This window comes from Pezoporus wallicus, unplaced genomic scaffold (genome assembly GCF_028554395.1).
Source record: "Pezoporus wallicus isolate ANWC-B61680 ecotype Strahan unplaced genomic scaffold, APGP_CSIRO_Pwel_v1 scaffold_6446, whole genome shotgun sequence".
Classification (NCBI taxonomy): Eukaryota; Metazoa; Chordata; class Aves; order Psittaciformes; family Psittacidae; genus Pezoporus; species Pezoporus wallicus.
Genome location: NW_026636264.1, coordinates 5,512,476 through 5,526,137, shown reverse-complemented (window position 1 = coordinate 5,526,137; position 13,662 = coordinate 5,512,476). Strand labels below are relative to the sequence as shown.

The 13,662-nt window shown below is 38.3% G+C and overlaps 1 protein-coding gene across 12 annotated transcripts in view; it reads left to right on the top strand.

Moving 5' to 3' along the window:
- GRIA4 (glutamate ionotropic receptor AMPA type subunit 4) overlaps positions 1–13,662 on the top strand; it is a 220,903-nt gene that overhangs the window by 112,111 nt on the left and 95,130 nt on the right. For all 12 annotated transcript variants that reach the window (XR_008970970.1, XM_057399750.1, XM_057399756.1 and 9 more), the window contains exon 4: positions 12,412–12,596. Coding sequence is in view for 11 of the 12 variants with exons in the window: in XM_057399750.1 (XP_057255733.1) it covers positions 12,412–12,596 (185 nt within the window). In the remaining variant the exon portion in view is untranslated. The remainder of the gene's footprint in view (positions 1–12,411; positions 12,597–13,662) is intronic.

The following is a 13,662-nucleotide window of genomic DNA, read 5'->3' as shown; positions in this document are numbered from 1 at the left end:
GTGTCCCTTTGGGGTACCAGTACCCGTAACTTCTGTAACATAGGAAAAACATGATGTTTTTAAGGAATTTTATGAAATTTTACAGCTGTAGCCTGGTCTCCTGGAGACACTTAAGGATCCCTAGCAAAGGAGCTGGGTGTGTTGTCTGCTCCCTTACACTCTGCTTCCAGAGAAAATGCCCTCAAGTATTAATTTTAACCCACTGACCTTTTTGAAATAAAGTTTCAGCCTCAGTTTGAAAAGGCAGGACATCACTGCGTGAACCAGACTGGAAAATCCAAATCTACATTGTATGTCTTTAGGAAACTAAGACAGTTGAGGTAATTTATAGTGTTCAAGATGCTCTGTTATGAAATAATACCTCGTCAGTCACATTAAAAAGGGCAGTGGAAGCAGAATCCGAAACATACAAAAAAGCATTACTGGGCAGCAGTTTTTTCAAAGTAGTTTTTGAGCAGTGAGCATTGGCAGAGCTGTTGCAGACATCAGTTTGTAAGAAAATTCAAGGTAAATTGAATGATACTATATACTTAGATGGATTATCACTTCCTTCAGGAATAGATTTTAATTTTCAAGTACAGCAGTGGGAACTTCAAAAATTTGGTGAAAGTGGGATTTTTCTAGTTTTACACCAGTACAACTGAAATCAGGCGCTATTTACTATTTTATTTTCCAATTAGGTTGCAGTCTAAAATTCCAAACAAATATTCTAGGACTTACAAATGATTTTATATCTGTTGAGCAGTTACTTCTCATTCCTCTGATATGGGAAGTCCCTCTGTTTTATTTTGATTTTTCACCTCCTTAAGTTTTGGCAGCTAATTCCCTTATCCTCTGCAGCTTCTTTGGATATTCTTTTATAAACTACTTAGCCACTGAAGCAAAGATTACAATAAAAGTTTCCCACCTCTTTGATAAATATTCTTTTTACCATGCTGCAGAGTCAAATTCTCTGTCTTTTTCTGCCTCGGAGATTATTTTAGCATTGGTTTTATGCTGTGGAGCTGCTCCAGATGGAGAGACGAGGACTAAACCACCCAGGGCGCTCTCAGTCCTAATGATCATGACACAGTGGACTCAGGGGCATTCAGTGACACACACAGGGTCCTGTGCTTTCTTAGGGGGGTGGAGGGTATCTTGCTACCACTGCAGTCCTGGGTAATAGGCAAATAGCAGACCATGCCTTTTGTTTCTATTCATGGAGATGCCCTAAACAGAAATACTTAAGAAATGTCCATTTTTATTAGATGCTGCTTCTGCTTTTTTGAAACCTCTGTCATTTTTTCTTCTGGCAAGTCCTATGCAGAAAACCTCATGTTCGTTAAGACTCGGGATGTCACCAGAGTGCACTTTTCTGTGAATAAACAGCTGTTCAGGGAAAGAAAAATACCCAGCTCTAAAATGAACAAAGTTCTTAAGACCATTTGCTTTCAAAATGGTCAACACCAGTGCCATTGTATAATGAAACGTCACAGGCACTTAACTTTTATGGAGCAGTTATTGACTGGTCACTGTGTTAATTTCCAGACATTAATGCCAAGGTCAGTTAAAACTAACCAAAGTCCAGATCAACATATATTGAATACAAAAATCTTGCCAGGATTTTATCACTCTTTTCTATCCTGGCCGCCTTTCAGACAGGCCATCCACAGCTTTTAATGTCTGTATTATTTTACCTGTTATCTTTTCATTATACCTTGCCCATTTCCATGTTTCCAGCTAAATGTCAGTTCCTACAGCTGAGATTTAATTTGAATTGTTAAATATATTCATTCTACCAGAGCTTTGAACATGAGTTTATGATTATTTCTTGGAATATAGCTTGCCTCAGTGGGATGTAATAAATTAGTCTAATCATATGGTGAGTACTTACTTCATCCTTTGTTTGTTCCTGCTAGGAACTGAAATTGTCTCTGTAATTGTATGCAAATCCCTTCACCAGAATAATCAAAGGAAACCTATGTGTAGCTGCCTATCCTCCACAAGAGAGGCATAAAAGTAACCTAACTTTTAATTCTACTTAAATGAAAAGTTGTATCTTCACATGTAAAATGTAGATACAGAACAGAAGAACTCGAATTAAAAGGCATGTGAGTAGCAGATACTTTGCTAATACTGCAGGCTGCTTTTTTAGATATGCACATATATATATATAATATTCATATATATATATGTTAATAATGTTCATGGCATCATGGTTTAATCCAAAAAACCAGAACACACAGCAGTGAACATGAGAAATAATGTTGCGATTTTTCATTTTAAGCAAGGGGCAATTTCTTCTCCCCTGAAAATACATGAGGCAGATGATAAGAGGTTTTATGAATAGCCTTCAGAATGTGCCTGTTTCCCTCTACTGCCTGCAGAAGGATACTGGAGTAACTAGCTCAGATTTAGCCATCAAAATTTCAGTTGAGATAAATTCTTCTCCAAGTATCTTACTTCAAGGCATGTTTTATATATTGGTCTCAAATCATTCTGATTTGCTTCTTTGAACTCTGTCAAATATTTTAGCATTAATTTTTTAAATGTGGACACCAAGAAGAGATTCAGTCATGTAGGAGTAGTCTACTATCTGTAAAGATCATAGCATTCTTCTAGCCTTTGTCTCCCCTGTTTCTGTATTCAAGTATCTAGATGTTCCATTAGCTCCTACTCATAACATCCCTGGAAAAGATCAGTTCTGTATATCTATGGCCATCATAGGAATGTCTGTGAAGGCACTCACCTGAGGCAAGGTTATTAGGTGCCTTTTGCTTCATCAGTTCATTTCAGAGACAAGATGAGAAGTGGGAGAAGGGGGAAGAACAAGCTCAAACAATCTCTGCTCATTTGCCTGTTTTAAAAAGCCTGTCACTTCTTTGCATGCTGTTTTGCACAATTAGCATTAAGTATTTACATGTATACATACATATGCGTATGTCCATATATGTGTATGCTTGTGATGTCTTAAAGCATTTAGAAGAGCTTACTAAAATGTTTTCTCAATTTTTTTTTTCTTGTAGGATTATGTTCTTTTAAAGAAACTCTGATTCTATGCCATTTTCAGGATTTAGTTCAGACACTTGCAGTCCCTCAGATGAAGTGCAGGGGAGGTGCAAGATTACCCAGTGTCATAGGATCATAGAATCATTTAGGTCAGAAAAGATCCTTAAGATCATCCAGCTACAAACCCAACACTGCTAAGTCCACCACTAAACCATTTCCCTAAGTGCCACATCTACACATCTTTTATATACCTCCAGGGATGGTGACTCAACCATTTCCCTGCTCAGCCTGCTCCAGTGCTTGGCAACCCTTTCAGGGAAGAAATTTTTCCTAATGGCCAATCTAAACCTCCCCTGGTGCAACTTGAGGATGTTTCCTATTGCTTGTCACTTGGGGGAAGAGACTGACAGCCACTCTGCTACAAGATCAGGTATTAATAAGCCTCTTTTTGTCCAGACTAAACAACCCCAGTTACCTCAGCTGCTCTTCATCAGACTTGTGCTTCAGACCCTTCACCAGCTTTGTTGCCCTTCTGTGAAAACGCTCCAGCACTTCAGTGTCTTACTTGTCATAAGGGCCCAAAACTGAGCACACCATCTAAGGTTCAGCCTCACCAGTGTTGAGTGCTTTAGTCTTAATACCCTCTGATGTGGTTCTTTTGGATGTTGTTTACACAAAAGTGTACATACAATTGTATACCATCACAGGGCAAATAAAATCCTATTAAATTGAGAGTAGAGATGTAGTTTGTTGGGAAGCAAGCAATTTATAGAAAATAGCTTTGTGCCAATGAAGATATTGTGTAAGAAAGATAATTTATTAGCATCAAAATTACAGACTGTAGGTTTTGTTGAAATGAATTTTAGCTTTAAGGCATTACACTAGAGAAGAAAGTTTAAGCTACATGTGCGAAAGCAGCAAATATTTACAACTAAGTTGGATATTTGTGAAATAAATGGAAGAGAAAGAGAGAAAAAGAGTAGTAAGTAAAACATTTGAACAAAATGTATTTTCTTCTAAAATTAGTTCACTTTTTCGTGTTTTCTCTCCTTTTTTAAAAAATGCTGATACACATTAACCCTAACGATAGGCCCAAGATGACAGATAATTGGTTATTCAGAGAAACTATGTAGCCTCTATAGTTCCCTCACAATGCTGGCCTGACAGAGAGCAAGCCTAACACCTGTTTCCCTCCGCACCCCCCTCCACCCCCCATCCTTCTTTTCCACTCAGTGGCTTACTTGTTGTTTCTTTTAAGGTCCTGTGTTCCGTTATCACTGTAATTACATACCGTTTATGATTTAGCATTGAAGGTTCTGTAGGAAAAATTTGCTAAGAGTGTGGCTTCCCTGCTGCTTGTAAACTTCAGAGGAGCCGAAGACTCCACACCTGAGTCAATTCTAGCTGAGCCCTATGGCAGAGCTAAATAAGAGACAAATAAAAGCAAAGAAATATAGAGAGCTTACAACAGACTATAGGTTTGGACTATAGGTAGAGACTATAGGTAGAGACTGCAGTCTATAGGTACATATAGACTATAGGTATGTGTAAATATACATTTGGCATATACATATATAAATATATATTGTACATGTGCTTGGATGTATTTATCTCTATGCATGCATGTCATAAGAAGGCTTACTGGATTTTGATGTTAGTTTCAAGGCATTTAGTGAAGAAGGAGGGGTATTGGTATCTGAGAACTGAAAGCACAAGCAAAAATATTAGACTGCCTTCAAAACTAGTGGTTTTCTTCAGTCCCTCTCAAGTTTACACTTATCTTTATCACTTAGTATTTTGGTGAGACACCTTCACAGCATATTTCCTATGAACGTTTCAGACTCTGAAATGCAAAGAAGGGGAAGAATATTGCTACAGAGTGAGCGTAGCATAAATGGGATCTGACATAGCCTGAATCTTTGATCATGAATTCCCACTGTGGAGTAAGCCAAACCTCCTCCCATATGCTCAAGCGAAAGCACATAACTTAACTTACATGGCATTAAGACCTTTTTTTTTTTTTTTTAAAGGCAATGATTGAAATATATTGACAGCTTTTTCCTCCTAGGAAAGCAGGGTTATTAAATACTGCAGATGAAGTTGCACAGGTACCAGTCTCTACAGGATTAAGGGAGAGAAGGACAGAAAGTCTGACCATAAACCTTGTTTTGGAGCTTTCACAGCACTGCAAAAATATTCAAGGTCATAGATCTCAGGGAGGTGAGAAACATGAATTCAGATCATAAAGGTAATTTCCTTTATCATCAAATACTCTGAAAACTTTGGAGTAAAATAGTGATAGAGGAGATGGCCAATTGCATCCATTTTCCCTACAGTTTTGTTTCAGAACCTTCTGTTATCCTCATGATTCATAGTATAGGTGACAATTCACAACGTACATCATAACATATATATTTGAAAGTACACAGAATTTGGAAAGCTACCTAAAATGAACCATGGATTTTTTTCAGTAAAAATTATGTGAGATAAAGCAAATTTCCTTCTGTTAAAAGTAACAGGTTTTGTAGACATTGGGAAAAAAAAATATAGGTGCTTCATTCTAATATGATTTTTTACACAGCTTGCATGATTTTTTTCTAAATGAGTGTATTAGGTTTGCAGGCAAGCTTTTGGGTGGCTTCTGTGAGAAGGTGCTAGAAGCTTCCCCCATATCTGATAGAGCCAGTGCCAGCCGGCTCCAACATGGACCCACCACTGGCCAAGGCTGAGCTCATCAGGGGTGGATAACATAGTTAAGAATGGGGAAAGGAGCAATTGTAGCTGGGGAGAGAAGTGAGAATGTGTGAGACACTGCAGACACAACTGCAGACACCAAGGTCAGTGCAGAAGGAGACAGGAGGTGCTCCAGGCACTGGAGCAGAGATTCCTCTGCAGCCCGTGGTGCAGCCCGTGGTGCAGACCACGGTGAGACAGGCTGTGCCCCTGCAGCACACGGAAGTCCACGGTAAAGTAGATCTCCACCTGCACCCCATAGGAGACCCCATGCCAGAGAGGGGGGATGCCCCTGTCCTGTAGGAAACCAGCACTGGAGCAGGTTTGCTGCAGGACTTGTGACCCCACAGGGGACCCACACTGGAGCAGTCTGTTCCTGAAGGACTGAACCCCATGGAAGGGACCCACACTGAAGCAGTCTGTTCCTGAAGGACTGAACCCCATGGAAGGGACCTACTCTGGAGCAGTTCATGAAGATCTGCAGTCTGTGGGAAGGACTCACGTTGGAGAAGTTCGTGGAGGATTGTCTCCCATGGGAGGAACCCCACGCTGGAGCAGGGGAAGAGCGTGAGGAGGCCTCTGAGGAGGAAGGAATGGCAAAAATAACATGTGATGAACTGGTGGCAACCTCAAGTCCCCATCCCCCTGGGCTGCTGTGGGGGAGGAGGCAGAGAAACCAAGGGTGAAGTTAAACCCAGGAAGAAAGGAGACATGGGGCAAAAGTGTCTTAAGACTTAGTTTTTATTTCTCATTATGCTACTTTGATTTGATTAGTAATAAATAAAACTAATTTCCCCAAGTCAAGTGTTTTGCCCATGATGGTTAACTGTTAAGTGATCTCTCCCTGTCCTTATCTCAGCCCATGAAGCTTTTGTCAACACCATCCAGTTAAGGACAGAAGTGATAAGGATGGGCACAAGTGAAGCCATCACAATGAGCTAAAGAAATTTTGTATTGATGAAATTTCTGGATTTGTAAAATGTTGGTCATGCACTTGAACTGAGAGAGAAATATATGAGGTGCACTGTCAAATGAGGAGGTACTAAGTAATGATCCATTCTGGCTGAAGTTTTTCCCAGCATCTTTTTTGATGACTTGGATGAAGGAATGCAGAATACATTTGTTAAATTCGCAGGTGATTACAAAAATTGGAGGATTGTGTGTACTTTGGAATACTTTTTAAAAATATGTCACACTTTCACCAATCCACTTCAGGAAGGACTTAGATCAATTGCAGCATATCCAGGGAAACCAAGGAAAATTGTCAGAATCTAGACTAAAACATGTTCCATGAGGAAAACCTGACAGAATCATGTTTCAGCAAGAGAAGAGCAGACAGAAAGGAAATGAAACAGCAGCCTTCAGTTATGTAAAGGAATGTTTTAAAGAAGAAGGGAACAAACTGTTCTCTAGGTCTGTTAGAGATAGGACAAGAATGAGTGGCTTTAAATTGTGCCAGGGGAGACTTAGGCTTGACTTTAGGAAACATCTCCTAATGATAATTAAGCCATTAATATATTATGTAGGAAGTTACAGAATCCTCTTTAGAGGTTTTTAAGGACAAAGAAAGATATCTGTACAGAACAATTTAAATATAATTTATCTGTCTTGGGGTATGGAGGGATAGAGGTGAATAGATGGGATTATTTCTTGAGCTTCCTGTTTTATTTCCCAATCTCTGTGTCATTTCTGTGAATTAGACCCAAGTAGGACTCAGAACAGAGCTATAGTTCTAGCTTCCATTCTGTTGTCTAAATTGACCTGTTTGTATGTGCTTTCTGTTGAATATTCTGGGTCCATCTCCAAATGCAGGGAAAATCAGGCATGTGAATGAGTTATCATATGTCAAAGGTTATACAATGGAGCTTATAAATCTTATTGGTTGTGTTTGAATTCTTGAAGCTCTTAAAAAATTTGAAACAAAAGCGGATATTAATTAAAAATGTATTAATCATGAGGAAAGGTAAAATATACTTGAGTTTGAGTGGTTTTAGTTATTGCTGAAGGCAAAATCATGCATCACTCATCCTATAACTTTCTTGTATGTTTATGATCACTGTAGTGTCTGGATTCATCTTGCCAAGATTTGGCTAGATAAATAGTAGATATTTTTACTAAGCCTCATGTCTAGACTCCTTCAGTATTCATTGGAGAAAGAGAAAAGCACCTCTGAGATAGATATCTAAGACAAAAAAAATGCCATTTTATGGGATGTATGTCTCTCCTTTTAAAGTTTGGACGATTAACTTCGACAACTACTTTACAGACAGCTAGAGTTAAGTAACGTTAATCCAGTGCTGAATGTCAAATTTATCCATACCAAATGATTTGTTTATTCTTCACTTCTGCTGTGTGTTAGATTTGCAATGAATTTATTTCATGTACTGATCCCAGTATGAATTCCAATAGATAGAAGTAGATTGAAGAAAATAGCTCCACCATTTCAGTGTCTGTGACTGCTGGGATCATAGCTATTCTTGGGAATGGGATCAGTTCCTATTTGAAGGTTAATTGCGCCATAGGAGAAGAGAAAAAATTGCATTTCAGTAAAATACAGTTGCATCCTTTTCATCATAGAAAATTAATAATAAGTTAATTCCCGCACAATGGTTCCAAAACAGGAATTACTACTGGGAGTGCTGCTGTTTGGAGCAAGCAGTCGCTTTGCTATCTGTCTCCTAGCAAGAACGTCAGGAATGATTGCTTGTGCTTAGAGGAGTGGGGAAAATTATTTTCCAGAGTGAAAAGACTGCTGGAAGATGAAAGTAACTGATATTTAATTACAAGGCTGTAATTGATCACTTTAATATTTCCAGTGAAAGCAAACAAGCAAGCAAGAGCAAAAAAAGTAAAAATAAAAGGAAAAGAAAGGAAACAAGCCAACCATGTGCATTCCAGCTGAAAAATAAGTCAAGAAAATGCTCCTCTATCTCTTTAGTTTATTCTGAACACACTGAAGAGATTTGGATATCAGATTTTAGTTTTCATTTAAATGGAAATAAATGAAATTAAGTCATTGACTGCTGAAACAAAATTGGATAGGGGAAAGCCTGGCTGGTATAGCAGAGGATAAATAAAAAAACGTGAAAGGCCACTGAACTTTTAAAATCAAAAAGATTACTCATTATTTCGATTACTTGGGTGAGGGATGATTGTATAAAGGGTCCAATTACGGCAGTATTGCAGTGACTAGGAGGAATCCTAGACTTCCAAATGCCTGCACTTACAACATGTTCTTAAATACCAAAATTGCTCAAGTGATTTACACTCTTTGGCTTCCAGAAGGCACCTAAGTCTCTCTGAAGAGGTACTAAAATCTCTAAACAGATATAAGAGCAGGTGCACATCTGGCATTGTTTTTTAAGTGGCTGATGCATTTTGCAATGGAAAAAAATCCCATGGAGTGTGGACTGAGGGGAGGAAGGTTAAAAAATATCTGAGATGTTATTTGTAATGTATTTAGGTGTAGTATCAACCCAAATATGTAGACTTTCTGCAGTAGACATCTCCAGCTTTCATTTTACAGGAGAAAAATACAGTAAGTTTTCATTTTTATATTCAAGTTTTGGTTTTTGTTTTGTTTTGATTTTCCAATATGGTGACAGTGTGGTATCTTTGGGGGAAAAAAATACAAAGAATTTTAAAAAAAGTAAAATAATAGTAGTGTTAGAGCATCACAATTCCACATGACCAGAGAACAGAAAAGCAAGAAGAGAAGGCGAACCCAGGGAAGTGTAAAGAAAATAAAATCTTTTCAGATTTTGCCGGTTTCTGCTTTGGTTCCACTATATTGAAGTGGAATTGGTACTACTGGTCCTGAAGAAGTTGTCAATAGTATCTACATTTGAGCAATTGTAGTCCCATAAACAGGAAGAAGAAGCTATTCTTGCAAATATTCTTGCATATAGCATCCTTCAGGGACTTAATCCCTGTTTGCAGGCAGTCATATTGGTGTTTTATCTTGCTTATAGATTTGCTAACAAAAAACCTGAAAACACAACCCAAAATCACAACTAACTAAACAAATAAACAACAAAACACACTCCAGGTAAGACCAGGAGCATGTTGATACAGACTTCTAGGCTTCAAGTTGTTATGTTTGAGCATGATAATTTGTATTTCCTGAATTTTCTGATGAGTTAATTATCTGCATTTTAAGTTTGAATTTGCTGGTGAGAAAGGGTGAGAACTTACCTTACTATTTTTTTTTATTGGCTGAGTCCTAAACATTGATTTTATATCTCAGTTGATACGAGTTAGCCTGGGGTGGTTTTTTTTTTTTAGTTTGCTTTTTATGCAACATTGGAATAATATTCCAACATACATGGGATGGAATGTATTCCAGAAAATGAATCATTCGTCTGTCTGTAGCATGACTGAGGATAAGTAACAGACAACCAGAAAACAAATAACATTTAGACAACAGCTGTAAGATTTATGTCTGTTGTCTTGGGCCAACATCTTTCTGAAGTGTAAGAATTTTGTCTAAATAGATATCCTGCACTCGGTTTCTGAGAATTACCCTAGGTTAGTTTCAGGAATTTTGCCTTATGAAATGTTTGCTGCACTACGTATAACTAATGTTTTCCTCTGTCAGCTGCAGCCAATTATTTTGAGCAAATAAGCATTCTTCTCTGTATGTCTAATTTTTGTGCCAGCTGAGCCTATGAATGCCTTTATTCGTTCTGTGTAAACTCCACCCTTATCAGTCTCTTATATTAAACATTGTTCTTGCACACTAAATGGATGACTGTGCCACTGATGGCTTGCACAGAAATTCTGAACTCTTCTTATGGAGATGTTGCACCATATCCAGTTAATACCATTTAGCTGTATTATGCTATATGCGAAAGACATGCTAACATGAATAACCACATCCAAGTGCCAGCTACTGACAAGATTTTACAGCAGCTTCAAATGCCTGAAAGAAGGCAGTTGCTAATGAAATGTGGCAAGTCAAACCTTGATCCAAGCTAGAATAAAAGCTTTTCTATTTAGTTGTCTGATATTTGTCATGCTTTATGCTGGGATAAATTCCCAGTTTGATCAAAACACATCTTAGTAAACTTGTCCAAGCAAAATGCAAAAGGAATGAAGGGATGTCAATTGCGGTTTCAAACACCATTCATTCTGAATCAAAGAAAATGTTAATTTATGTCAGGAAGCTGAATTAAGTAAACGTTGACTGCCTTTGTAGCAAAGATCAAGTCAAAGTTGCAGTGTAAATGAAGTAGGAACCCCTGTAACACTGGAGTAGTTTTAATGTATATCTATATATGGAAATTAATAGGAAATGAAGCAAAAAATACGATGTTTGGGAAAGAATCTTGTCATGATTTGCAGAGATAATTACAGTCAAAAAGGAGATTGAATATAGCAACAGGAAAAGCAGAATAATTATGCAGCAATTAACAGGAAATCTGTATGGTTCTTTGAAAAAAAATAACAGTCATTGGGTTAAAAATATATGCTGAGTACAGAAATGTTTTAATACTCAATATATCAAGCATTTTAATTCATTTCCTAAGATAAACTGTTACATAAAATAAATGTCTCATTTATAAGGTAAAATATGTTATGCATTTTACATATTCTCTATAAATGTTTTTATTTTTATCTTAAATATGTCATCTGCATTGAAGAAAAAATAATAGATGTTCATTTTGGAGTGCGGGTGTATCATTTCATAATGATAAGGAGATACAGATCTTAATTTTTCAGGGACTGCAGGTGTCACAGGAGTCAGCAGAAAAATAGCTACTCCTAAATTTCCTCTCGTGTGTCCTAAAATCTTCATTGTCTGCTTTTATTTTACTGAAGGCAAAATGAGGTATTGTAGGTCTTCTGATAGTTAGTTAGCAACAGCACACTTCCTGAAATGTAACTTAGAGTCCTCTTTCAGTCTCCGGGAATGTCTGATAGTGCTTTTTACAGGGAATCTGTCACACGGTGGTATCTTCAGGTGCATTAGAATGACAGCTGGAGGTAACTGCACTCAGGCATGGGACCCTCTTGTTGAAGTTACGTGTAGTCTCATAACTAAGGATAGTTTTCATGAGGTGAAATTTTTCATTTAAAGCTACTGGGGAAAATTCATCCAGATAACGAGTAAAGAGCCACAATAGTTTGTGTTGTGACTCTAGACAGGGGGACCTTGTCTGAATTGCATAAATAAATGAAAAATGAATTCTTTTTAAGAAGCATTAAAAAATCCTTGGATTAAATGTTGTTAAAAAAAAAAAAAAACAGCAAACAAATAAACCCAACAATAATAAAGAAGACAAAGTATTTGAATATCTAACATGATGCTTTTTTAGTATGCAAATACTTATGATGAATGAGTAGGCTCATATTTTTTCTTTGCTGTATTGAACTGCCCAGATACAGAAACCTGTACAAAACCAGTCTGAGAAGCTGAATGCTTGACTGGAAGAGTTTGTGTTTGTAAGTCATATGAAGATTATCTATAATGCTGAGAATCCTTCCAAGCAATCTGATCACATCAATGGTAATTGTTAACTGCATACTGTGTGCTGATTATGGCTAGCAGCATAGGTAGAGATACAAGCAGTCACTTATTCTTTTCCCTGCAGGAACAAATATTAAGAGACATAATATCGATTAAGGACAGTTCCTATTCAAAAGAATGCATTGATTGTGTTACTAGTATATTGTATCCTTTTCTTTTAGGTTATTCAATACTTCAAGCTATTATGGAAAAAGCAGGACAAAATAGCTGGCAAGTCAGTGCCATCTGTGTGGAGAACTTTAATGATGCCAGCTACAGGAGGCTTTTAGAAGATCTGGACCGAAGGCAAGAAAAGAAATTTGTAATAGACTGTGAAATAGAGAGGCTTCAGAATCTCTTAGAACAGGTAATAACTACTTCTAATGTCACTGTAAGCACATTACTGAAACGCCACATGAGATACCATTGTGCATTTAGTTTTGTTTATTTTTGCAATGGAAATGAGATTGATTGCTCTTTCTTTTTGTTTTTCTTCAAGGGCCTATATTTGCACATCCACTTGCCTGCTCCGTTTTCTTTACCTATATAATTCTTAACAGCTAGTGCATCACTGCAGTGACCGCCCCTCCCTTTCAGACTCATCAGGTCTGCAGGTGAAGGGTGCCAGCAGTCAGGACAGCTGGATGTTTAGCCCCGCATTGCAGCACCTATACACCTGATACATGCTGCATCAGGGTCTCAGGGCTGGCGGAGCAACGTGGTGTTGCTGAACTGGCAAGATGCCCTCAGTCCATCCCTTCATGGGGTAAAGTGGGGTTTTTTTTATGGAAAAAAGCATCCATTTTTTTGCGAATAGAGAGTAATACTGACTCCAGTATTACTTTCTATTCACCAAATAGAACATATGGTGAACAGCTTAACATCTTTGTCAGCAACATGGACAGTGTGCTGTGTGTGCACCCTCAGCAAGTCTGCCAATGATACCAAGCTGTGTGGTGCAGTTGGCACACTGTTGAGAAGGGATGCCATCCAGGGGCACTTTGGCATGCTTGAGAGGTGAGCCAGTGTGACACTCATGAAGTTCAACAAGGCCAAGTGCAAGGTCCTGTATCTGGGTTGGGGCAATCCCAGGCATGAATACAGGCTGGGTGGAGAATGGATTGAGAGCAGGCCTGATGAGAAAGCTGAGGGGTTGTTGATTGACAAGAAGCTCAACATGAGGCAACAGTGTGCAACTGTAGCCCAGAAAGACACCTGTATGCTGGCTGCATCAAAGGAGTGTGACCAGCGGGTCAAGGGAGGTGATTCTCCCCTCCTACTCCAGTCCTGTGAGACCCAACCTAGTGTACTGCATCCAGCTCTGGAGGCAACAACATAATAAGAAGGATGTGGACCTGTTTGAGTGAGTCCAAAGGAGGCCACAGTGATAATCAGAGGGCTTGAGCACCTCTCCTGTGAAGACAGGCTGAGAG